Here is a 26,405-nt window from a genome sequence, read left to right as displayed (position 1 = left end):
ATAACCTTGCCAGAGCTGACTATAAATAGTCTTTTTAGAACTGTAAAAACAACATAGCAGTATTAACATGACTTTCTAAAGAAAGCTAACCATAATTTATGCCCTAGTCTAACCAAATAGTTTTAAATTTTCCATATGCCTACGTGCAGATGTGCTGAAACAGACCATCGTACTTTATGTTGCTTCTCCCTCTGAACTTCAGAGAAGGAGCCAGGTGGCGGAGGAGGCCAGAGGAAGGGGCACCGCCCAGCACAGAGCTGTCTTGCCAGGCAGTGAGTGAAACAGCAAAGCCATTTCCTCGGCGTCCTTAGACTTGGAAAAAGCAATGCCAGGTGTTTTCTTCCACAAACTCATTCCTGCTCACGGGCCTGCCCAGGAAGAGCTCTGTGGTGTCATCTTCCATTCCCTGAGGTCTCAGCCCACCAGAGACTGAACCTGCCCGTGGGGTAGAGCTTAGGGGAATTCAGCAGTGAACAGTGCGGGCATCGGCCCTGCCCTCCTGGAGCCTGCAGTCAAGTGGGTGGGATAGTTTGTCCTGGAAGTGAAGGTTGGGGTATAAGAAGAGAAGTGACTTTAAGGTTACTGTGTGGAGCATGGGTTTTAAAGGGCCAAAGTCTGGAAGCAGGAAGATCCGAAAGGCTCCATTGGAATTCATGTTCTTTGCCATGTTTTATGACTCACTCAAAAGTCACCTGTTTCTATCACTTCTCTCCCGGAAACTGAGTTCCTGGAGGACTCCCGTGGGCAGCCTTCAGCTCTGTGCTGTCATGGATAATGCCTTTTTAACTAATGTGACCCCCTCCCCAGGATCCCCAGTCTAGGTAGCCCCAGCCAGGCTCAGTCCTGCTGCTGTGATGTGGCCTCTTCATTCCTAAACCCTTCCTTTGTCTCACCGTCTCCAGCTTCAATAAACCTACTCTCACAATACCCGCTGCCTTAAAATCTCTCCTGCCTGAAGTCAGGAACCCACACATTCCAGACCTGGCGGCCACCTGCGGGAGCAGAGCTAGGGTGTGGGCGGGAGGGCGCCTCGCAGGCTGCCTGGTCTCCGCTTCTCCGGCTAGCAGGGCCTCTCTGGGGAATGTGTGTGCCATTCTATTCTGGGGAGCACTGGCCCACCCCTGGAAGGTCAATAGTGTCCGCAGATGTTTGAAGCAGGATGAAAGCGTTGCTATTCATGCTGCTAGAATCTGAGGCTTTTTTTTTTTTTTTTTTTTAAACCCAGAACCCACAGCAAAAGGTGGGTCCCTTGGCCAGGGAAAGGAATGTGGTGTGGGGAGCAGGCTGGAGAATTGGGGCAGGGCTGCGGGAGGGAGGGCGGAGCCCGGGGTTAGGCCAGGTGGCTTCTTGCGGGAGTGGAGGGTCCAGCGGGCTGAGGCCCTGGACTGGCCCCTCCAGGGTTTAGAGAGGGCGGCCAGGGCCGAGCCCACCCAGCGGAGGCCCAGCCACCAGGTGTGTGGGGAGGGAGGGGGCGGGGCGGCCCTGGTACCGCCCCCTGGCCCAGCCGCCCAGTGATTGGCTCCGCTGGGCGGGGGCGGGCCGCTGGCTTAAACCGGGCCCCGCCTCCCGGGCCCAGCCGCCCAGCCATTGGCTCCGCGGGGGGTTCCACGCTCCTGGCTGTGGTCCGGGCGCGGGCCATTCACTTAAATCCACCCGCGCTCCTGGTCTTGGCTGCTGAGAACCCCGCCTGCCAGGCCTCACCCATCACCGCGGACACCATGCGGCGCCTCCGCTCGGCCCTGCTCCTGCTGCCGCCGCTGCTGCTGCTGCTGCTGCTGCTGCTGCCGAGCCCCGCCGCCCCGGCCCGCCCGGGCTTCCCTGCGCGGGGCTCCCGTGGCCCCGGGGGCAGTCCCGGCCGCCGCCTCGCTCCGGGGGCCGGCCAGCCCGGCGGGGCCGGGGCTGCAGGTACTGTCCGGGCTGGGGTTGGGGCTGGGGCCAGGGGTCGGGGTGAGGGGTGGGGGGAAGAACACCTGGTAGGGGCGCAGTGGGAGGGATGCCCGGCGTCAGTGCGTTCCTTCCCTCCCTGGTGCAAACTGAGGTTCAAAAAGGATGGAGCCGGGGCTAGGGGGTCTTTGGGAGCAATGCCATCTCTCTTTTGAGTCAGTAGTTGGCTCATGTGGCAGAAAAGCTTCCAGAGTAACGGGTGTTTACTAGGTACAGGAGATCGTGTTGACTCCTGTGATGGAAAACGTTGCCTCAGAGTGAGGAAACCATGTGGGGAAAGCAGACGAAGTTGGCATTCCTCTCTCCACTTTCAACATAGCTCAGGCTAGTTGGGCCCCTGAGTTCACTGAATATGAATTAATGACCAGCTAGAGCAGTGGTCGGCAAACTGCGTCTTGAGAGCCACATGTGGCTCTTTGGCCCCTGGAGTGTGGCTCTTCCACAAAATACCACGGCCTCGGCGAGTCTATGTTGAAGTGGCGTTAGAAGAAGTTTAAGTTTAAAAAATGTGGCTCTCCAAAGAAATGCCAATCGTCGTACTGTTGATATTTGGCTCTGTTGATTAATGAGTTTGCTGACCACTGGCTAGAGAGAGACTTAGGGCTGCTCTGGAGCAGTGTCCACCCCAGGGAAGTGGGCAGGGTGGCGTGCAATGCGGCCGCCCCGATAGTGGCCTTGCACGCTGTTCAGGGACACTTTGCCCCAGTGCCTCAGGGAGCCAAGGCGCCCCAGAACGGTCTGGAATCCACTCCTCCCTGGGAGACCAGAGGATCCTTGAGTACAAAACCTGAAGCAAAGGGATGAGGTTCTAAGTGAAATTTAAGGGCTCAGCCAGCCTGCAGGTGAGATATTGGGGTAGATAGCCTTAGAGTGGCATCAACTTCCAGCCCCTATTAGGAAAATTAAATGATGTAATTCGCAGCCTCATGTAATTCTCCTCAGGGGGAGATTCGGAAGGCCTATGAGCTGTCAGCATCCAAAGGGAGGTGGCCTTGGGGGTGATAGCAGTCAGCGGGCCATTGGGAGGTAGGGGACACTGCCTTGTCTGACCTCCAGGCTCAGGGCATCCTGGGGTGAGGAACTGTGGTCAGATCACCGCTTAGTCACTGCTGCTCCCCACACCTTCCTCGCAGGCTTTTGCAAGAGCAGGCCGCTGGACTTGGTGTTTATCATCGACAGTTCCCGCAGCGTCCGGCCCCTGGAGTTCACCAAAGTGAAAACCTTCGTCTCCCGGATCATCGACACCCTGGACATCGGGCCGGCGGACACGCGGGTGGCGGTGGTGAACTACGCCAGCACCGTGAACATCGAGTTCCACCTGCAGACCCACCTGGACAAGCCGTCCCTGCAGCGGGCCGTGGGCCAGATCGCGCCCCTGTCCACGGGCACCATGTCGGGCCTGGCCATCCAGACGGCCATGGAGAAGGCCTTCACGGTGGAGGCGGGAGCCCGGGCGCCCGGCTCCCACATCCCCAAGGTGGCCATCATCGTGACGGACGGGCGGCCCCAGGACCGGGTGAACGAGGTGGCGGCCCGGGCGCGGGCGGCGGGCATTGAGCTGTACGCGGTGGGCGTGGACCGGGCGGACCGGGCGTCCCTGCGCATGATGGCCAGCGAGCCCCTGGACGAGCACGTGTTCTACGTGGAGACCTACGGGGTCATCGAGAAGCTGTCCTCCAGGTTCCAGGAAACCTTTTGCGGTAAGTCTTTGCAGCTAGCCAGGATGCTCTAGTCCAACATGATGAAGCAGAAGAAAAAAAAAAAAAGAATTCTTTCCTTTTCCCTTTTTTTTTTTTTTGGTGGAAATTATATGGAAAACGTAAATAGAAGCAACGCTGTTTGTGTCTTTTTTTTTTTAACCAACGTAAACACACTTTGTTGGTTTAGGAATATAGAGCTGCCTTCTCTATAACTTGGATGGATCCTGAAACCCCCGTGTTTGCATTAGAGATGGGAAGGTCTGGAAATAATCCTGGATAAATGATCGCGCTGTTCCCCGATGGGGTCAGAGGAAAATAAAAATAAAACACACAGGACGGCTCTCCTCCCTCCTGCCCAGCCCTGCATCTCCCTCGATATTTCCTCCAGTTTGCCCACGTCTAGCGTTCACAGAACGCCTCTTGTTCCCGCCGAAGGCAGGGCCGGCGTGTGTCCATGCAGGGCCGGGCAGGCAGCGTGGCTGTGCAGGGGTGCCCCTACTCTGAGGCTCCCTTCCTTCGGACCATTCTTCCTGGAGGGACAAGGCAGGAGTCAGGGGGACCGGGATTTCAGCCTACTTCACAGGTAGAAGGAAAGGGCTATTTTTGTTTTTTAAAGGAACATCTGTAATACTTTCAATAATAACAGTTTTTAAAATTTATTTTATTTTATTTTTAAATCTTCATTTGAGGATATTTTTTCCACTGATTTTTAGAGAGAGTGAAAGGGAGAGGGAGAGACAGAAAGAGATACCGATGTGAGAGAGACACATCAATTGGTTGCCTCCCACATGCTCCTGACCAAGGTAGGAACTTATATCCAAGTTACATGCCCTTGACCGGAATCGAACCCGGGACCTTTCAGTCCACAGGCCAACGCTCTATCCACAGGGCCAACCCGGCCAGGACTCGTTTGTTTTTGTAAATCCTTCTGTTACTCTCCTCATTTATTCCTTTAGGATGGAGCTTGAAATTGGAATTTTTAGCATGAATTAGCCAAATTCATGAATCAATCCATTTGAGACTGGAGTTTATTATTAGTCACTGATCAGAATTATGAATGTGGGACTTATACTATATTTTTTTACTTTATTTTTAAACTTATTTTTCTTATAATCTATCATCTATATCTATCATCATGCTTTATTCTTATTTATTTATTTTTATTTTTTTGTCATTTGGAGATAATCTTTTGAAGCCCTCTATGGAAGTCTAGTTAGGTGGGAATTTTAGAATGTGGATACTTTTTGCTGCACAATCTATTCCACACTTATTTATTTAACATGCATTTATTGACCAGCGATGACACAAAGATGAAAATTGTCCCTCCCTACCGTCAAGCAGTGGTTTGGCGCTGGGGATGAGACAAACTAGTGAAGTAATGATTCCAACTGTGTAGTTCAAGGGGACTCTATATCCGAACAAAGGGAAACTCAGCCATCACCCGTCTGCCAGGAAATGGGAGCTGAAGCGTGGTCTGGAGCAGAGCTTGGCCTCCTCTCCGCCAGACCTGGCTGTTCCCCCGGTCTTTCCTGTCCCAGGACACTGGGCCCTCACAGGCTGTCATTGGTTTTGGTGGCATCTCCTTGGCATTCATTGGTTTTCCCAAAGGAAAATGGCCGTCTTTCTCCCAGGAAGACCCCCGTGCTTGTGGGTGGGAGCTTGCCATAGAGACGTTGGTCTGTGGCAAAGTTGGCTCTCAAAACCAGCCCCTGGGGTTGGGCTTGAAGGCCATGGGGTAATACGTGGTGAGTGGCAATCTTTTCCTACTGATACAAAAGGCCTGCTTGTTCTGGGGAAAAAGACTGAGGAGCAAAAGCAGCTTGTGGTGGTTCAGGGACTAGAAGGATCATCCCATGAAAAGGCTCTTCTTGGGAAAATATTAGGCTTGTCCCTTGGCCAACGCGGTGGAGGCTGGTTACCTGCCCCCGGGGCTCCAGCTTCCTCCTACAGAAATGACTAAATTCATTGTGTCTTAGTTCAAAACATCTCACCAGGAAAAAAAAGGCCAGTGAGATATAAACGGCTCTAGAAGGGAAAAGATGGAGATGCAGTTTAGCTAATATAGTTGAGTTTATTTTTTATTATTATTTTTTTTGCATGTTTGTGTTATAGCGATTGAGTTTATTCTCCTAACTGATGATATCAGAGGCCCTGAAGTTGAGTATGTTTAAGTTTGCTGCCTGTTCAGAAGGCAGTCACCTGCACTGCCATTCCCCATTGTAGGGTCATATATGCCCAAGGATGAGCGAGTTCTGGGCCCTGAGGAACCACCTGTGTGTGAATTCTGTTTGGACACACACCATAGAACCCCCAGAAACCAGATTCCAGCTGCAGTGGGACAGTTAGCTCAGCGAACTTCAGGAAACACATGATTGTCTTCCCCGTTTCTGGCTTTGGGAAAACAAAAGTATTTTTTCATGGGTAGGAGGATACACTGAATGAATATCCAATTGCCTGACCTATAAGAATTCTCTCTTTCTCTCCTCCTCCCCCTCCCCCTCCTCCCCTTCCTCCTTTTCCCCTTCCTCCTCCCCCTCCTCCTCCTCTTCCTCCCCCTCCCCCTCCTCCTCCTCCTCCTCCTCCTCCTTTCCCTCTTCCTCCTCCTCCTTCTCCTCCTCCTCTTCCCCCTTCTTTTGGAGACAGTTAACAGTAAGATCTATGATTTAAAATTAGTAACATGACTAGTCTAGGGATGGTATTTCTAGCCAGGGCAGAAACAAATAGTAAAAATTGACAGTGAACTAAAGCTAGAACTGGAAAGAAACCAGAGAGCGATGTCTTTCTGACACGGGAGAAAATACCTGAAATGTTCACGTGTCTGTCTGACGGTGGTCTGCTTCCTTTGCACAGCATCGGACCCATGCATGCTTGGCACACACGGGTGCCAGCACGTGTGTGTCAGTGACGGGAACGGCAGGCACCACTGTGAGTGCAGCCAAGGGTATTCCTTGAATGCCGATAAGAAGACGTGTTCAGGTGAGGTCTGCGTACGGGGGCGGGGGGGGGGAGGCGTGTAGGGGGGGCACTGAAGGGGACTTAGATTCGGGGACCTACTCTCCAGGTTTTGGCCTGGCCTTGTGCTGTTCTCCTAATTGACTTTTTTTTTTTTTTTAAATATATTTTATTGATTTTTTACAGAGAGGAAGAGAGAGGGATAGAGAGTTAGAAACATCGATGAGAGAGAATCATCAATCAGCTGCCTCTTGCACCCCCACCCCCACTGGGGATGTGCCCACCACCAAAGTACATGCTCCTGACCGGAATTGAACCTGAGACCTTTCAGACCACAGGCCGAGCCTCTCTCCACTGAGCCAAACCGCTTTCGGCCTCATTGACTTTTGGCTGATGTATTGTTGTTTATCAAAAGGAAAAGGAGAAGAAAAGTGAGGTGATATACAAATCAGCCTTCTATGGTAGAAAATTCTCGGTCCTTTTGAGGGTTTGGAGTTTCTTGTGGATTTTATTTAATTAGCTACCCTTTCCTCTCTGTGGCCACGATGCTCATGGGATCTAGAAGAAAACGTAGAGAGGTCCTCACTCATGTGGGGTGGGCATACTCACTCACAGGCCATGAAGAATGGGATCTAGGCCCACTTAAGTCCTGGAAAAAAGTGTTTGAGGAGAAGAAAACTTAGAGATCATTTAATTCAACTTACGTATTTTAAAGGTAATAAATTAAGACGCAAAGAAAGGAGACTTACTCATGCATGGGGTCTGTGAGTAAAAAGCCGAGACCAGAAAGTTGGTTCCCAGCTTCCAGTCCTGTAGTCTTCCTGTTGTGCCAAGCTGCCCGCAGATATGTGTGCGCGCGCGTGTGTGTGCATGCATGTGCATGTATGTGTATGTGTGTGCATCTGTGTATGGTCTATAATTATTGATTCACGCTTCCATGTGTTCACATGTATCCTGATCGTTTTCGATAGCCATCGATAAGTGTGCTCTGAACACTCATGGTTGTGAGCACATCTGTGTGAACGACAGAGCTGGCTCTTACCACTGTGAGTGCCACGAAGGTTACGCTTTGAAGGAAGACAGGAAAGCGTGTGCAGGTAAGCGGGAAGAGGTCACTGCTGCCACCTCTTTGCCTGCCTGGCTATGAGCAGTGGTGGAGGGCGGGTCACATCCAGGGCTGGTCACACTGATGAGAAACTTCACCTGTTTTCCTCTCTTGCCACCCTGGCTTTTCCTACTTCTGGGTGTTAGAAAACGTAGAAAAGGCCTTACACATGTATCACGGCCCACGTGTGTAAGAGTGTTGTTCATTCCTTCTCTGTGCCAGCCCTAACAGTCCTTTCCAAACGCTTAGTCTGTTGACATCAAGTAACACCCCTCAGGATATTTATTACTTGCAGAGGGGAAATAGTAACGTCAGAGTGAGGCAATCTGGCAGACACCAGTTTCGCCAAGCGATCCAAGTTGACATCAACACCAGGGACATGGAGTGACATCATGCATCTCCTGACACCATGTACTGAGGGCACAGGAGCGCTTCTGGGGTATTCTTGCTAAAATTTCAGAATCACGAGGGAACATCAGACAAACCCAGATGGAGAGATAGCCTACAAAGTGTCAGAGTCATGAAAGGCAGAAAATATTACAGACTGGAGGAGACCAGAGACGTGACAACTTAATGCAACGTGGGGTCCTGGGCCACAGAAGGGACATTGGTGGAATAATTGGCAAAATTTGAATGCTTAGATTAGTAATGAACTAATCTGTATTTTAGTTAGTAGTATTGTATTAGTGTTAAGTTCCTGGTTTTGGTAATTACACTATGATTACTTAATACGTTAACATCTGGGGAAACTGGATGAAGAATAGGACCTCTCTGTACTATTTTTGCAAGTTTTTCATATACCTGAAATGATTTCAAAGTGAAAAGTTTAAAAAGAAAAAGAGTAATTAAAAAAAAAATCTCATGTCAGTTCACAGAATAAGTGCATTATGTGCATTTGGTCTTGAGTCCTGATGCTCTTCCGAGTTAGTGGGTCTCCTATGGACTCAGTTTTTTCACTTACAATGGGCGAGGGTTGAACTACACTTTCTTCAAACTCTATGTCTTTCTGAATCTAGGAGAAGTAGCTACCCAACTGTTGCTATTGCTCTGATTCAGTAAAAGCACAAGTAAACCCAAAAGGAATGCTTTAGAAAGTATTTTATGATCTATTTAGATGATGAACACTCAATAGAGATGGGTCTGAGAGGAGTTGGGAAAGTAGAATGAGTACTGTGTGTGTGTCAGATTTTGTTGAACTCAGCTGGCTTCCTACGTATTTCTGTATCTATGTACTATATTGGATTTTTTTTTTTTTTTAAATATTGTTGAATTTCTTCTCTCCTGGGCTTTTGTCTGGCAGTTCAAGACCAATGTGCCTTGGGGACACATGGCTGTCAGCACATTTGTGTGAACGACAGAGCTGGGTCCTATCACTGTGAATGCTACGAGGGCTACAGCCTGAATCAAGACAACAAAACCTGCTCAGGTAAGGCACTCTCAACAAGCACTTTCCCACGTGGCTCCTGCCCAGTGCGTTGAAACCAACCTGCAGTTTCCCAAGAGAGAGATTCTTTGCCGAAGTCGGTTCGACTCAGTGGTAGAGCGTCCGTCTGCGGACTGAAAGGTCCCAGGTTCGATTCCGGTCAGGGGCATGTACATTGGTTGTGGGCACATCCCCGGTAGGGGTGTGCGAGAGGCAGCTGGTCGATGTTTCTCTCTCATCGATGTTTCTAGCTCTCTATCTCTCTCTCCCTTCCTCTCTGTAAGAAATCAATAAAATAAAAAAGAAAGAGAGATTCTTCGAGGCAACGTAGAGAACCAGGCTTCAGACATTGTACGGTGCTCACAGACTAAGGCGCGCATTGCTTGGAGGACAGTGAGCTCAGGAGAATCAGCCAACGTGGATGACTTCGGGAAATGGCTGGGAAATGGGTGGGGAGTGGGGGGTATGAGGCAAGCTCAGTGAATGGAGGGGCCTCGTCCAGGAAAATGTGGTAGCTCTGTACACTGGGGGCTTGTAACGCAAACGGGAAACCTGAGAGGAAGTCAGTTGGACGGGAGCTGTTTGGTGTGATAGGCTGAACTGATCTTTTTCCAATTAAAACTTGGCTTTGAACTTTCCTGATCGTGTGAGTAAAGGAGACTTTGTCAGTGACTGAATGAGACCCACACGGATCTTCCAGTAAGTTCGCGGCAAGCCGTTCCCTGACAGCGTCTAGATGATCAATCTTCGAAGCATCTGAGACTTGGCTGGCACGCCCATGCCCGAACTCAAATCCTCATTAACTTGATTTAAACTCACTGGCAGAACACAGTGGCATTTATAATACGAAAGCACTCCTAAGAGAAACTCCCAGCTCTCCAGGAGCTGTTTAGTCCTGGCATATTTATTTTTAGATTTTACGTATAGTTTTCCCTTCCTTGAGGAGATATATTAGGTGCCCTTTACAAGAGGGATGAAGGGAAATGGCCATTGCCAATTTCCTTTGTAAAAAAAAATGGGATCAGTGAAAGAGAACTGAGCACCTGTTTTGTCCCCAGGGCTGCTGAGCACTGTGCACATATAAAGCATAAGTTTCAGCCTCTCTTTATGGGCAAAGAGACCCAATGTCTTATGTGAGCGGAGACTTAAGAAGCCAGGGAGAGGGACTGATGGTAGGTAAGGGCTGGGATGGAGGGCATGTTCACTTGTTCTCTCTGCTGAGTGTCAACGTAAGAAACATCCAAACCTGTAAGAATTTGTATGAGTTTATTTGAGCCAAAGTGACAACAATTGCTGGGAAGCAGAATCTCAATGGATGAAGCAAATGCTCCAGAAAATGGCAGCTTTGCCACTTAAAAAAAAATTGGTTTGAGAGAGAGACAGACAGACAGACCAACAGACAGATATCGATGTATGAGAGACACATTGATCAGTTGTCTCCTGGATGTGAAGGCAACCTGGGTATGTGCCCTGACCAGGAATCTACCTGGTGACCCTTCAGTGCATGGGATGATGCTCAACCCACTGAGCCACACCAGCCAGGGTTTACCACTTACCTTACACATGGGAATCAAAAGGGAAGATGTAAGTGATAGATTAGGGAGGCTGGAGAATGCAAAGTGGGTCTGGATACACAGTAAAAGGAATAGACACATACTTCTTCTCCATAGGTGGACAGGTAGGATGGGTAACAGTCAACTATTAGCATGATAATAACAATGAGGGGATTTGCAGTCTCCACTCTGGTGCAGTGGTTGTGCTTTGAAGGGTCTGGAAAAAAGAATTACTTTGATATTCCAAAGGTATGCCATCGGGCACATTATCTTCCATCCAAAGAGACAACAGACAGCCTCAGTTAAGGTGAAGGTTGATCGTTGTTGGAAAAAACACTGCCCTCGGACATGACTCCCTGTCTTGAACTGCTTTTAGTTAGAAAGTTTTAACTTCAGACCCTCCTATATGGCTACTTTCCATCTCTGAGTATGTCAGGTTTAGTATGTGGCCCCTTTTCCGTCCACATGAGCGACACGGAGGTGGTGGGGCTAGCGGTGTGCCTTTGAGGACGGTGACAGTTGGGTTGAGGAGTGGAGAGATGGGGCAGGCCAGGGGACTGGCTTGTGCTGGCTGTTCAGGGCGGTAGGGCTGTCAGGTGGGGTGCACCTTCTCAAATCGTTACAGTGATCCCACTTGGCACTTGAAGCTGCCAGGAACATTGACGTCCTGGGAAAAGGACACAAGAACAAATGTACATTTCAACTAACAGGTGTGGAATAAAGGGACATTTTATTTAAGAAAACCCATAAAACATCAAATGCAATTTCCAGTCTAGGCGGACTACTTCAGGAATATACCAACTAGCCAGGACAGGCAGATTACTAAGTAACTTGTCCACAGTCACTCAGCTAATAAGCAGCAGAGCCAGGATTTGAACCCAGGTACTTGCTCTGGGATACATGTGCTCATAACACTAAGCTATACTGTCTCATGGTACAGGGCACAAGCTGGCAAAGGGAGGTAGAAGAGAAAGACAAGATGGTGGATTCATACATGTCATCATCATCATCATGTATGTGTGTGTGTGTGTGTGTGTGTGCGTGCGCGCGCGTGCAGGTCAGTGCTTTTCTGTCCCACTTTGTAAGCTATCAAGGGCAGCCCCTCCATCATTCAAGATCCTTTTTTTTTAAAAAAAAAATATATATTTTATTGATTTTTTTACAGAGAGGAAGAGAGAAGGACAGAGTTAGAAACACCGATGAGAGAGAATCATCGATCAGCTGCCTCTTGCACTCCCCCTACTGGGGATGTGCCTGCAATCAATGTACATGCCCTTGACCGGAATCAAACCCGGGACCTTTCAGTCCGCAGGCCGACGCTCTATCCACTGAGCCAAACCGGTTTCGGCTCAAGATCCTTTTTGTTCAGCATCAAATTTAGCTCCATGTGTAGGTGGGTCCCTAACAATGATTTAGTGGGGGTGAAGAAGCCCCATGTCTGGTTGGAGGCGTTGCAGGCGTTGGTTGGCATCAGTAGAGTTCTGAAGGTGAGTTCTGGAATATCATCAAGACTCAGTGCAGCCCAGGGCTGCGGGTCGGAAAGCAGAGCAGCACCCCCAGATGTGGGCCAGAAAAAAAAAAAAAAAAAAAAAAAGGCAGGGTGTACGCACACACAGGCAGGCCGAGGGGATGTGAGGTACAAGAAAGCAGGCTTTCTTCCTGCGGCACAGGGGACACTTGTTGCCGATGACACCTGCCGGGACCAGAGCGGAGCTTTTCCTGCCAGGAGTCTGGGCTTCGTTTCCCGGGGTAATTTGTGACTGTTTCCCTCCCTGGTCAGTTCGTGACAAGTGTGCCCTGGGCTCTCACGGCTGCCAGCACATCTGTGTGAGTGACGGGGCCGCGTCCTACCACTGCGATTGCCATACCGGCTTCACCCTGAATGAAGACAAGAAGACGTGCTCAGGTAAAGACTGGCCCTTTAATCCTCTTCCGTCTGGTAGGACAACCTAGGAGTGAGCTCTTCTCTCTTATAGCCTGAGGCATGGTCTTCCTGTTGGAATTCTCCAGAGGTTCCCACTTGGCATCAGAATGAAATAATTCTATTCCTCCCGAGATCTGGTTCTGCTCTCTCTCTCTCTCTCTCTCTCTCTCTCTCTCTCTCTCTCTCTCTCTCTCTCTCTCTCTCTCTCTCTCTCTCTTTCAAATTAAAAAGCAAAATTACTCTTGGGATTTTCTTTTTTTTTTTTTTTCCCCTCTCCTGGAAAATGGGATTCTGACATGATTTATTACGGTTTAGGCTCTGACCTCACTTGCCCAGTCATTCCCTGAGTTATTTGTTCAGCAGCTATTCATGGAGCTGCTGTTACATGTCAGGTACTGTTAGGTCCTGAGGAAGGAGCTGGAGAGGAACCAATGTTTTTAAAAAAAACACATTTCCTTATTGATTTCAGGGACGAAGAGAGAAGGAGAGAGAGAAACTGAGCCCCTGCCCTCACGGAGCTTACAGTCTCCCAGGCAACGTACACAGAAAAAGTGCCCTCAGCACCAATGTTATACTCTGCTCCGGGATGATGGCTGGGCTGTACCACATCCAGAAGCTACAGTCTGGTTTACTAATCCATTGAGGCGGGCTTTGAGATGGCCCTCTCTAAAAGGTTCAATAGGGTTTGGACAGGTAGATAGATTATATTTTCTCAAGAGTGCGTTTGTCCCCCAGCTCTCCATCACATCTCTGTAGACTGTGGGAGAAAATGTAGGCGCCAAGGCCCACTGCCTGCCCTCGGGCAGTAGTACTACTCCATTGGGAGGCTGTTCTTATTTCTGTGAGGCAATTGCAGAGGCTATGAGATTGAGTAGGAATAGCTTCCTCACTGAATCACAGGAAGAAACAAGAGGTAGCATTATCAGTCTTCCAGGTTCTTTGATTACATGTCAATGCAACGTTAGTTTCAAAGTATGTATGCATGTATGTATGTATTTATTTTTAAATACATTTTATTGATTTTTTTTACAGAGAGGAAGGGAGAGGGATAGAGAGTTAGAAACATCAATGAGAGAGAAACATTGATCAGCTGCCTCCATCACACTCCCTACTGGGGATGTGCCCGCAACCAAGGTACACGCCCTTGACCAGAATCGAACCTGGGACCTTTCAGTTCGCAGGCCGAGGCTCTATCCACTGAGCCAAACTGGTTAGGGCTCTAATGTATTTATGGGCCTGGGATGGGGTTAGAGTGAGGGAGGGGGCTGGTGCATGCTAGAAGGGGCCAATGGGGAAAAAAAGGGAATATATGTAATACTTTCAACAATAAAGATAAAAAACCTCAAAACCCAAAGTATTTATGGATAAGAACTAGAACTCTCATTTTAAGCAATTCAATAGAATTAATAGCCCATTTAGGAAATCAGGAATTATCTAGTTTTATTTATTTATTTTTATTTTTATTTAAAAAATATATATTTTATTGATTTTTAACAGAGAGAAATGGAGAGAGATAGAGAGCTAGAAACGTCAATGAGAGAGAAACATCGACCAGCTGCCTCTTGCACACCCCCTACCGGGGATGTGCCCGCAACAAGGTACATGCCCTTGACTGGAATCGAACCTGGGACCTTTCAGTCTTCAGACTGACGCTCTACCACTGAGCCAAACTGGCTTCAGCTGGAATTATCTAGTTTTAAACCTTGAAGTATTTTGGCTGCACCAGTAGAGGTTTTCTCATTTTCATTTTTTAATGAGGGCACTGAATCACAAGATTAGCTGTCTTATCTCTGCGTTCTTGGCTTCCCGCTACACTATCTTTTTAAAAATTTGCTTTATGTCCTGGGAAATTTCAAGCAATCCCAAAAGCACAAAGAAAATAGAATGAGCTCACATATAACCATCACTCAGCTTTGACAGTTGTAAGTTTGTCCCCAGCATTTCCTAATTCAGTTTTTCCTGTGACATTACCATCCCAGAGATGTTGTCCTCTTTGTGTGTGCTCCGTACCCTTTACCTTCCAGAAAATTCATTTAGGTGGGCATTAAAAATGGGACTGTCAAGTCATGGATTTCCAGACTTGCCATGATTTCTAATTAACCACCGCATTTCGTGTCCTGTCACTGTCACCAGCCATTCAAGAAGCCAGAAGTCTCATCTCCACAAAAGATGCCTGTGGGTGTGAGGCCACGCTGGCATTCCAGAATAAAGCCGTCTCATATCTGCAGAGACTGAACACCAAGAATATCCTTTCTGGGAGCCTTTCTGCTTAAAGCCTTCTTCTCATTTATTTGTAACGATTTTATGTCCACATTTATAACTTATTTGTTGTGTGGATCCATTGTGTATTCATAATAGTTGTACTGATAGTTCAATCCAGATGATTTTTAAAAAATTGGGGCCTCATGGTCAAAGAAATTTAATTGAAAGGTAATTTCACTATGAATGCGTGTGCTTGCTTGTGTAAGTTTACTTCAGGGAAGTATGATAGAGTGATCAAGAAAATATTTCTGAAATTCAAAGTAGAATAAAATTCCTTGAAGAAAGTGGAAAGGAAATAAAAAGTTTTTTGTTTTAAATATTTTATTTTAGAAGAATACAAGGTATCAATGTAGTATGCTTTTAATGTAACTTGGAATACATTTGAAAGGTTGATTTAAATTTTATTTTAGAAAGTCAATATTTATAACAACAGAAATATACTAGTGTATTTTATAACTAAAACTTATGAAATTTTCATATAACTTAAATATGCACAAGACACCACTTATTTGTTAAATTATTTTAGGGGGTATATGAGCAAATGTTTGAAGACTACTGCTTTATATCATGCTTCCTAAAAAAAAAAGAACTTCCGAGTTTTAGATTATATTAGACTTGAGCAAACATTTTTACTCATTTTCTTTATTTACAATGGAATGTAACTATTTTCTTTTGTGTTGAAGAGTTTGGAAGTGTGTGTATGTTTTCTAATGTCAAAATAAATGGTGTTGGCCTTAACAGCTAACCACTTGATGACATTTTGGAGAAGCTGCAAGCAAATGAATATGGACAAATACATCAGTAAGCTGCTCAAAATCTCACCCTGGCCAGTGTGGCTCAGTTGGTTGAGCATCATCCAATGCACCAAAAGGTTGCCAGTTCGATTCCAGTCAGGGTTACATGCCCAGGTTTCAGAGTCACCACTTGGGGGTATAAGGCAGCCAATCAATGTTTCTATCTCACATCGATGTTTCTCCCTCTCCCTTCCTCTCTCTCTAAAATCAATATAAATGATCTTTAAAATTGCTCACAAGTTTCACCTGGAAATATGGAGAACTTGCTGTATTTAATACCTTTGTATGTTCCAATGGTGCTAATCATCTGCCATTAAAATGCTTGAATTAGTGGATATGTAGTCTGAGAATCTTCTGGAGAATCAGTATTATTTTTCTAAGGAAACAAATGCCCAGATCCTTAATTTAATGCAAACTTTAGTGTCTTTAAGTTATGACTATGAAATGGTTGGTAGGAAATAGAATGAAAAGTTTAACATTTCTTTTTTACTAATTGAGCCATTTCATTTTTTTTTCAGTTCCTAAGTTCTCATTCTATTCTCAAACACAAGTATGTTATTTCTATAATTATATTCATATTATATACTCATCACAGATATTTTTAAATGTATAATATATAAAGAAGAATAAAAATCATCTGTACAAAACTACTAACAGTGTGCTATTTTTTCCCAGTGTTCTAACTTTATAAATGTACATTTTAAAGTTCTTTTTTTTTAAATGTTGAATTTATTGGGGTAACATTGGTTAATACATTTATAGAGGTTTCAAGTGTACAATTTTATATACATTATCTGTGTATTGTGTGTTCACCACCCAGTGTCAAGTCTCCTTTTATCCGCACTTATCTCCCCCTTTACCCTCTTCTACCTGCCCCCACCTCCCTTTCCCTCTGGTAATCACCAGATTGTTATCTGTGTCTATGAGTTGGTTGTTGTTTTTTAATCCCTTCACCTATTTCACCCAGCCTCCCAACTCCCATCCCTTCGGACAGCTGTCAGTCTGTCCTTTGTGTTTTGTAAGGTTGTTCTGTCCATTAGATTCCACATATAAGTGAAATTATATGGTACTTGTCTTTCTCTGATTGGCTTATTTCACTTAGCATAATACTCTCCAGATCCATCCATGCTGTGGCAAAAAGTAAGATTTCCTTTTGTGTGTGTGTGTGTGTGTTTTAATAATCTATTCTACTGATGGACACTTGGGATGCTTCTGAATCCTGGCTGTTGTAAATAGCATTGCAATTCCTTACAGAAACAGTCAAGACCCAGAAACAGTAAAAAATCTAAAACACAAACTTTAAAGGGAACAAATGAAAAATAAACATGTCAAGGCAGTATATATTTTATGAAACATATATTGTCATTTCTCAACATTTTTGGAAGGACATAACATAGCAGCTTTATTTACCAAATGTATTTGAGCACAGGATCAATAATATATTAATACTAGAGGCCTGGTGTATGAAATTCGGTCATAGGTAGGGTCCCTACGCCTGGCTGGTGATCAAGGCCAATCAGGGCCCTCCGGCTGCTGGCCAGAGCGTTCCACCATTCTGCACTGCCCCCTGGTGATCAGCTCATGTCATAGAGAGCTATCGAACTCCAGTCTCCCAGTCTAGTTCCCAAGGGGACACTTTGCATATTAGCTATATATATATATATATAGATATCTATCTATATATTATATATATATAATAGATAGATAGATAGATATCACAGAGCAATGATGCTATAGAAGGAATAAATGAGACTTCATGTTCAAGAACTAAGGAAAAGTATTTAGATATGATTTTTCAAACGTGTGACCATTAGTAACTAGCTTCTATTAATCATGTCTTAAATCCCCCTGGCTTAGATAATACTCATTTGATTCATGAGTCCAGTATAGGGTGCCCGTGAGAGGGTGCCAACATATCTTAGGAATTTACAGTTTGGTGCTGAAAAAAATGAATACCCATACATTTGAAAACAAAGACATACTTTATCTGAATGGGGTGGGGGTTAGGTTTAGAAAGGATTTCTCAGGAAGACCTGATCAATGCCTTTGGCCAAGAGGGTGAGAATGCCATTGGGTATATAAAATGGCCTTAGAAGCAGAGAGGAATGGTTGGGCCCAGAAAGCATTTTGGCTTGCTTAGAGTAGGGCACCACAGGAAAGACATTTTAGGAAGGAGATATGATGTCAGCCAGAGTTTATATTTGATAGAAAAGCAGCAGGACAATTGTCAATTCTTTTTTTTTTTAAATTATATTTTTATTGATTTCAGAGAGGAAGAAAGAGAGAGAAACATTCATGATGAGAGAGAACCATTGATTGGCTGCCTCCTGCATGCCCGCAACCCAGGCCCGAACCTGGAATTGAACCAGGAATCAAACAGTGACCTCCTAGGTTGATGCTCAACCACTGAGCCATCCATTGTCAATTCTTGAGTGTGCTGGGTGAGGCCACAGACTCGGGTGAAGGATTGCACATTACTTGCCTGAGAGGTTAAAAGACTCTAGGTGGGGAAATTGGCTACGGTTGCATACAGTCCATGCTATTATATTATAGATTATACAAACCAGCAAATCAATGGCCACAGAATTGGGTTAAAGGGAACACCGGAGGGGTAAAATGTGTGAGGCAATGAGTTCATGAGTTTTGGCTCTAGGGTCCAAATAGTGGTACTCTGTAAAACTTTCCAGGGATCCAAAAAGCACAAAGGAGCATTGAGGAGAGGCATAAAGCAGGAAGAAGAGAACACTGAACAGTGGACTCCAGGCGACAAAATACCACATGCCTCCGCTATTTGAAAACGGAGAGGGCTGTGCCCCAGGGGCCATTACATGCTGCGGTGGCCCAAAGCCCGCACCTGTTTTTATAAGGACCCTTGCAAGGGCTGGAGGAACAGCTTGCGTAACCTGCGCACAAGTTCAGGATCATCAGAATGAACGCAAACGCCAACCTCCAAATCGCTCCAGGGCGCTCTCTGGTCCCCAGAGGCCCCAGGGAAGGTTTGCAAACTTGGGAAACTGCTCGTTTGCCGATTCATTCGCCCGAAGGCGCCGACCTCCCGGAGGCAGCAATGATGCTGGGCTTTGGGGCTCACAAAGGACGCAAACATCGACGGGCGCCTTTCCCGCTCCATGGACCCTGACACGTCACGCGGGCTCCCCAGCGGCCCCTGAGGCTGTGCGCTCCGCGCCGCGGGGACCGAGGGCCCCTGAGGCCCCGGGGCAGGCGCTGGGGGAGGGGTCCTAGGGGAGAGCGACGAGCCCCGCTGCCCCAATGGCGGCCCCGCGCAGGCGCACACCGCCCTCTGGTAGCCGCGCGCGCCGACACCGGAAGTGTCCCCGGCGCCCCGGAAGCGGCCGGTTGCCAGGGCGACGGGAGCTTCCCCGAGCCGCTGGTCCAGGCCATTGGGACTCCGGACAGAGTTCTCGTCCCCTCGGGCCTCCAGGATGTTCTTTTATCTGAGCAAGCGGGTGAGTGTTCCCGGGGCGCCCCGCCTCTCCGGCCCGCATCTGCCCGCCTCTGTCTCCTCCCTCTCTCCCTCCCTCCGGTCCAGCCTGAACCTCCAACCTCCCTCTCTCCGGTCCAGCCAGAACCTCCTCCTGGTTCAGCCTCGGACCTGCTCCATTCCTCCCGGTTCAGCCTGAACCTGCTCCCTCCCTCCCGGTTCAGCCTGAACCTGCTCCCTCCCTCCCGGTCCAGCCTCGGACCTCCTCCATCCCTCCCTCCGGGTCCAGCCTCGGACCTGCTCTATCCCTCCCGGTCCAGCCAGAACCTCCTCCTGGTCCAGCCTGAACCTCCTCCCTCCCTCTCTCCTCCCTCCCTCCCGGTCCAGCTGAACCTCCTCCATCCCTCCCGGTCCAGCCTCGGACTCCTCCAGCCGTTCCCCGGGGAGGCTCTGCCTCACCGGCCCAGGCTGGGCTCTTGGGCGGGGCCCGATGGGCGGATCCGTGGGTGCTTCCCTGCTGTCCCTTCACCTGTTGCCGATCCAGGTGCCAAATTCTTTGGAAAAAGAATGACCACAGGGGAGCCCAAGTGTGCATGTGGAAGGGCATGTGGACGGATGGTAGGCATTCAGAGCTCGCGCCCCTTTAAAACCCCATCGGGCGGCCCCGCGTTGGGCTCCTCTGCGGTGCCCTGGCTGGTGGGCACTTCGTTCTCTCTTTCCCCGCGGGCAGCGCCCAGCGCCCAGGCGGTTCAGGGACTGCACCCGTTGTCTGGGGGGACTTGCTTCAGCCTTTCCCCTCCTGTAGACTCACTCTGCACCTCCTTCGCAGAAAGCTGTGAGCGGCTCTGCTTGCTTTTCAGATCGCCATCCCCAATAACGTGAAGCTGAAGTGTATATCTTGGAACAAGGACCAAGGATTCATAGCGTGTGGGGGTGAAGATGGATTGCTGAAGGTTTTGAAATTAGAGACACAGACGGGTAGGTAAAGGAATGCAAGCCCACAGGTTTGAACTTGTTGGTTTGAACTTGATGGAAAACTGGCCTGAGATTTGCCCATGTTATTGCCAGTATGCAATTTTAATTGTTTTGAAAGGGGAGGAACAAAACCACAAGCATTTCATAGTGTTTTTTTCTAGAGTTTTTTTTTTTTTAAAGTTCAGAGAATATTGAAAAGTTAGATGGCTTTTGCTGAAGTAATTGATGGAAAGTGCAAAAAGAATTTGACTTCTTGATATTTAGTAATTTAATCTCTCAAGTTTTTTGTTTCCTTAACTGTCTTAAAAGAAAATTTCTTTCTGCGATGTTTCTCAAACATATATACACATATGTATGTATATTACATATACTTTTAAAATCTTGCCTACCATATGCAGGAAGTTTTAGTTGCATTCAGAAATACATTCATGGCCCTGGCCAGGGAACTCAATTGGTTAGAGCCTGTGGGATACACCAGATTGAGGGTTCAATTCCCTACCAGGGCATATATAAGAAACTACCAATGAATGCATAAACAGGTGGAACAACAAATCAATGTTTCTCTCTTTCTATCTCTCCATAATCAATAAACATGCTGTCATATGAGGATTAAAAAAAAAAGGGTATTCTTGCCTTGTCCAAGACAGCAACTGGATAATTCAAAGTAGTGACTTTAAAGGAACTCAAGTTTTTTTCCACCACATTGCTTTCAGAGTAAACAGTATTTAAAAAAAAATATTTTATTGATTTTTTACAGAGAGGAAGGGAGAGAGATAGAGAGCTAGAAACGTCGATGAGAGAGAAACATTGACCAGCTGCCTCTTGCACACCCTCTACCGGGGATGTGCCCGTAACCAACGTACATGCCCTTGACCGGAATGGAACCTGGGACCTTTCAGTCTGCAGACCGACGCTCTACCACTGAGCCAAACCGGTTTCGGCAAGAGTATTTTTTATAATATTTTAAGACGTGTTATGTGAAAGTAGAATTTTTTAGCATCAACTTTTATAATTTCCACTGTCACAGATTTTAAAGATTTTCATAGATTTGTATTTTCAAATTTGTATTTGAAAGTTTTTAAAGGCTATATTTTACATGTAATAATCAGATTTTCTAAGTGAAGATTAACTTACTGAAATGATGTATTCTAAAATTACCTATAGTATGATTAGTAATCAAGAATAACAAAATAAGAAAGCAGCACAGTGTAGATGTTCAATAAATATTTGCTGAACGAATGAATAAATACAAGATTTTGCGAAGTCTAGTGAAAACCAGTTCCCAAAATCTTTGCTCTTTGAGCCCACTTATGCTTTAGATTTTTCAATCTATATGTCATCAGTATTTTTATTTGTGATCTTTTGGGAAGGAATAAGTAATAATCATAATTACTAATTATTTAATAGGCTGAGTAAACAATGTTCTTGTATACATTTCCCCAGAATAATATTTTTGCAAGGGTGTATGTATTCTTGTCCATATTTCCACCATGAGAAAATAGATTAGAATGAGGCATACTTAAAAATAATATTTCTAATGTCATCCATGAATAGGATCTCCTTTCAAAAAAAGCAAGAAATGTCAAAACCATATAAACTTACATATTTGCCGTAATAGATTTTGTTACTGTTTTTTGTTTTTCTAGATGATGCAAAATTGCGGGGTCTTGCAGCGCCCAATAACCTTTCTATGAATCAGAATCTCGACGGTCACAGTGGTAAGTCATGTAATTTTTTTAATCACATTTCATCTTTAGGCATTTACAAACTATCTACTTAATGCAGAATGGTCATCATTTTCAATAACGGTAATACTTAATCATTGCTGTTGAGCCATAGTATAGCCTAGAGTCATTCGACATCTTTTACATTACACAATTAATCAAAATACTCAATAAATCTGAAAAAAAAGTAGCTGTTATTTTATAAGTTAGGAAATACTATATCAGTCTATGGACAGGACATAATCTGTATTGAGAATTTGTCCCATGGTTCCAGATTAAAGTAGATTGAAGAGATGCAACAATTGAATGCACGATTGTGTTTTTTTTTTAATCTTTACCTAATATATATTACATATATATCTTAGAGAGAGTGATAGAGACAGAGATAGAGAAACACTGATGTGAGGAACATTAACTGACACGCGACCTGACTGGGGATCGATCCCGCAACCTGGGTATGTGCCCGACTGGGACTGGATTTGAACCCACAGCCTTTTGGTGCACGGGAGCACGCTCCACCCAACTAAGCCACCTGGCCAGGGCACATCTGAATGCAATATTAATTTAGATTGGATCTTGGAATGAGAAATACAAGTATCTATAAAGGATATTTATTTAGACAATTGATAAATTTTGAATGTGGAATGTGGGTTAGAGAATAATATTGTATCAGTGTTAAATTTCCTAAGTTGTAATGTACTTATGAAAGAGATGTCCTTATTCTTAAGAAATATACACTAAAATATTTAGGGATTACAAAAACTAAAAAAGAAAAAAACGTCAATTGTCCATATAGCCCAGAGGTTTAAGATCTGCTCAAAAGTGTGTTATAATAGAATGGAAAACAGAGGGAATGGAGAAGAAAGATTAGGGGACATAATCACAAACAACACTCCTCCCCCCCCCCAAAAAAAAGAAAAAGCATTAAATATAGCATAATTATCAAAACCCAAAACAACTAAGTAACTTAGTATGATGTCCTTCGGGCATTACAGTCTTTGGGAGTCTATTTGTTTCTGTCATTGGCTATTTGGCAGTTCTTCCAACTGACCGTAAAAGGTGCTTTGTTGACATGAAATAGGAACAAACACGAAATAGTATTACTCATTCTTGTAAAAAATGAGTGATAATAGTAACTGTATTCTATGAATATTTAAAAAAAATATTTTTAAATTAATTTCAGAGAGGAAGGGCGGGGGAGTGAGAGAGATAGAAACATCAATGATGAGAGAGAATCATTGATTGGTTGCTTCCTGCACAGCCCCTACTAGAGATCAAGCCCAGAATCTGGCATGCGCCCTGAAAGGGAATGGAATTGTGACCTGGTTCATAGGTCGAAACTCAACAACTAAGTCATACTGGCCAGGCTCCTATGAATATTTTTGACTAATATTAAGGTGGGTAGTTGGACAGGAACTGTATTGATTTTAACATGGTCTTTTGGATTTTTTATAAAATATGCATGAAGTTAATTATACCTTTTTTGTAGTTTCTAAATTGTTTTACATTTTTTTAGGTTGTGTTCAAGTTGTCACATGGAATGAACAATATCAGAAGTTGACTACCAGTGATCAAAATGGGCTTATCATTGTTTGGATGTTTTATAAAGGTATGCTAGGAGAGTTTATGAAATCTTTCACAAAGTCTCCACTTTGTGGATTGCAGTATTTGAATGGGGAAATAGAGTCTTTGAAATAGACCTTTTTGGCTCTCTGCTCCTCCTGTTCGTCAGAGAGCCTTTCCTCCCGTGCCGTGCCAGCAGCCACAACCCTGAGACACGATGGTGAAGGTCGGAGTGAACGGATTCAGCCGCATTGGGCACCTGGTCACCAGGGCTGCGATGGAATCTGGCAAAGTGCAAGTTGTCGCCATCAACGACCCCTTCATTGACCTCAACTACATGGTCTACATGTTCCAGTACGATTCTACTCATGGCAAGTTCAAAGGCACCGTCAAGGCCAAGAACGGGAAGCTTGTCATCAACGGGAAGCCCATCACCGTCTTCCAGGAGTGAGATCCTGCCAACATCAAATTGGGTGATGCTGGTGCTGAGTATGTTGTGGAGTCCACCGGAGTCTTCACTACCATGGAGAAGGCTGGGGCTCATTTGAAGGGCGGAGCCAAGAGGGTCATCATCTCGGCCCCTTCTGCGGATGCCCCCATGTTTGTGATGGGTGTGAACCATGAGAAGTATGACAACTCCCTCAAGATCGTCAGCAATGCCTCCTGCACCACCAACTGCTTGGCCCCCCTGGCCAAGGTCATCCATGACAACTTTGGCATCGTGGAGGGACTCATGACCATAGACCATGCCATCACCACCACCCAGAAGACCGTGGATGGCCCCTCTGGGAAGCTGTGGCGTGATGGTCGAGGGGCTGCCCAGAACATCATCCCTGCTTCCACTGGCGCTGCCAAGGCCGTGGGCAAGGTCATCCCTGAGCTGAATGGGAAGCTCACCGGCATGGCCTTCCGTGTCCCCACCCCCAACGTGTCGGTTGTGGATCTGACCTGCCGCCTGGAGAAAGCTGCCAAATACGATGATATCAAGAAGGTGGTGAAGCAGGCAGCAGAGGGCCCTCTCAAGGGCATCCTGGGCTACACTGAGGACCAGGTTGTCTCCTGCGACTTTAACAGTGACACCCACTCCTCCACCTTTGATGCTGGGGCTGGCATTGCCCTCAATGACCACTTTGTCAAGCTCGTTTCCTGGTATGACAATGAATTTGGCTACAGCAACAGGGTGGTGGACCTCATGGTCTACATGGCCACCAAGGAGTGAGAGCCCTCTGGACCACCAGCCCCAGCAAGAGGAAGAGAGGCCCTCCGCTGCTGGGGAGTCCTTGCCCGGATCAGTCCCCCGACACACTGAGAACCTCCTGACCACCGTTTCCATCCCAGAACCCCTGAAGAAGGGGAGGGGCGTGGGAAGCCCTACTTTGTCTGTCGTGCACCATCAATAAAGTTCACTGTACCCAGCCAAAAAAAAAAAAAAAAAAAAAAAAAAAAAAAAGAAATAGACCTTTTTAACCAGCAACAGGAGTTCATTCTGACTGTAAGGGGTGATATTTCTCTCGACTTTCCCCTTTAACTTCATTTCCTTTGAACTGTGACCTTGTATTAGGAAAGCCACAGAGTGAACTGTCTACTGAGAGTGACTGTTGGTTATCTCCAAAATTATCTTAGACTCTTAGCAGAATAGTTCCTGCTGGAGGTAGCTCTTGCTTTTCCAGGTTTCCAATAAGAATTAGTTCCTCTGTGGCCAGTGACTGGAGTTAGGTCAGTAGATAAAAACACATTTATTAAGAAGTCAAAGGCAATAATTCATTTCCTTTATTGAGTCAGTTAGCTTCCTTTTCTTCCTTGGATACAGATTTATCTCAGCTCTGACTCCTGGCTCACAATTTGTGCCTTTTGTCCACGAGAGAGTGAGAAGGATTAATTTAGGTGTGCCACTATTGCCAAAAACAACAACTCATAATACACGCTCTCTGGAGGCCTGTGGCCATCATTTATAAGTGAAAAGGGCACCTTAGTTCATGTGTGTTGATTTGAAAATATTCTGAGTACACCATTTAAAAATTCTTAGTGAAAAAAATATGCTACAGTACATGAGTTTATTATTTTTTAAAAGTGTGAGTGTGTGTGTGTAAGGAGTGGAGTGTGAAAATATAGGCAATTAGGATAAACTTGGTCTTTTCCTAAGGTAGGGCTCCTGACTCTGATAATACCCTGCTCTGGCTTGTTATTTCCAACTTACGTGATCATCTACTTGGCTGCAGGCCAGAGTCCCTATATCCAAATGTGGTGAAGCCTTTTCAAAACCAAAACCAAAACTACAACAAAGTAGACATGGATTGGCCTCACATTTGGTTTTGCCTGGAGACAAGTCATGCCTCTCTCCAAACCCGTGCACAACAATGTTTTTGTCATTCAGCGTTAGTGATGTCATATTGCTAATGTGATATATTCACTATTTTAAACGTTTTTCAGGCTGGCTTAGAGTTTTTACTAATATGCTTATATTTCACGTGCTTATAATTAATCATTGGAGATTTTATGTACCGTATTTTCCGGCATATAAGACTACTTTTGAAATGAAAAAAAGTGAACCGAAAATCCCCTAATTTTTACAGTTAAAACATAGGTTTAGGCCTATATTTGCTGTAAAAATTAGGGGGTCGTCTTATACGCCGGAAAATACTGTATACATACAAATTATCGTGGTTATTCTGGTTTTTGCTTTCTTGATTATTTTTTTAAAATATATTTTTTTATTGATTTTTTACAGAGAGGAAGGGAGAGGGATAGAGAGCTAGAAACATCGATGAGAGAGAATCGATCAGCTGCTTCCTGCACTCCCCCTACTGGGATGTGCCCACAACAAGGTACATGCCCCTGACCGGAATCGAACCTGGGACCCTTCAGTCCGCAGGCTGACTTCTATCCACTGAGCCAAACTGGTTTCGGCTGTTTTCTTGGTTATGATCTGAAGTGTGTTTAAGTGGGAAAAGTTAGGCTTTGAGAAAAATCAGTTTTTCTGGCTCTTCAAAAGAACTAAAGTCTTATTTTTTAATTAATTAAAGAAAGAAAGAAAGAGAGGAAAA

General features: G+C 45.8%; 2 protein-coding genes and 1 pseudogene across 5 annotated transcripts in view; all 3 read left to right on the top strand.

The window, feature by feature from the left end:
- The first annotated feature begins 1,538 nt into the window (after window positions 1-1,538).
- On the top strand, window positions 1,539-16,301 carry MATN3 (matrilin 3). 2 transcript variants are annotated; one of them, XM_036434685.2, is made up of 8 exons: window positions 1,556-1,905; window positions 3,078-3,644; window positions 6,495-6,620; window positions 7,568-7,693; window positions 9,002-9,127; window positions 12,458-12,583; window positions 14,735-14,845; window positions 15,613-16,301. In XM_036434685.2, exons 1-8 carry the CDS (start codon window positions 1,719-1,721, stop codon window positions 15,666-15,668), a joined length of 1,425 nt encoding a protein of 474 aa, XP_036290578.1. In that variant the 5' UTR covers window positions 1,556-1,718; the 3' UTR covers window positions 15,669-16,301. The 2 variants fall into 2 exon arrangements, with proteins under 2 accessions (XP_045436448.1, XP_036290578.1); XM_045580492.1 differs by lacking the exon at window positions 7,568-7,693 and having other exon boundaries at window positions 1,539-1,905.
- A 2,688-nt stretch (window positions 16,302-18,989) lies between these two features.
- WDR35 (WD repeat domain 35) overlaps window positions 18,990-26,405 on the top strand; it is a 40,613-nt gene continuing 33,197 nt past the window's right edge. For both annotated transcript variants that reach the window (XM_036434657.2, XM_036434658.2), the window contains exons 1-4: window positions 18,990-19,124; window positions 19,960-20,077; window positions 21,721-21,792; window positions 23,315-23,407. In XM_036434657.2, the coding sequence (XP_036290550.1) occupies window positions 19,101-19,124; window positions 19,960-20,077; window positions 21,721-21,792; window positions 23,315-23,407 (307 nt within the window). In that variant the 5' untranslated portion in view covers window positions 18,990-19,100. The remainder of the gene's footprint in view (window positions 19,125-19,959; window positions 20,078-21,720; window positions 21,793-23,314; window positions 23,408-26,405) is intronic.
- Window positions 23,512-24,797, top strand: LOC118717074 (annotated as a pseudogene). The gene has a single exon (XR_004987329.2). The product of XR_004987329.2 is annotated as a glyceraldehyde-3-phosphate dehydrogenase-like (transcript).

Source organism: Pipistrellus kuhlii, unplaced genomic scaffold (genome assembly GCF_014108245.1).
Source record: "Pipistrellus kuhlii isolate mPipKuh1 unplaced genomic scaffold, mPipKuh1.p scaffold_m20_p_13, whole genome shotgun sequence".
Taxonomy (NCBI): domain Eukaryota; kingdom Metazoa; phylum Chordata; class Mammalia; order Chiroptera; family Vespertilionidae; genus Pipistrellus; species Pipistrellus kuhlii.
This window is presented reverse-complemented; position numbering and strand designations above follow the sequence as displayed.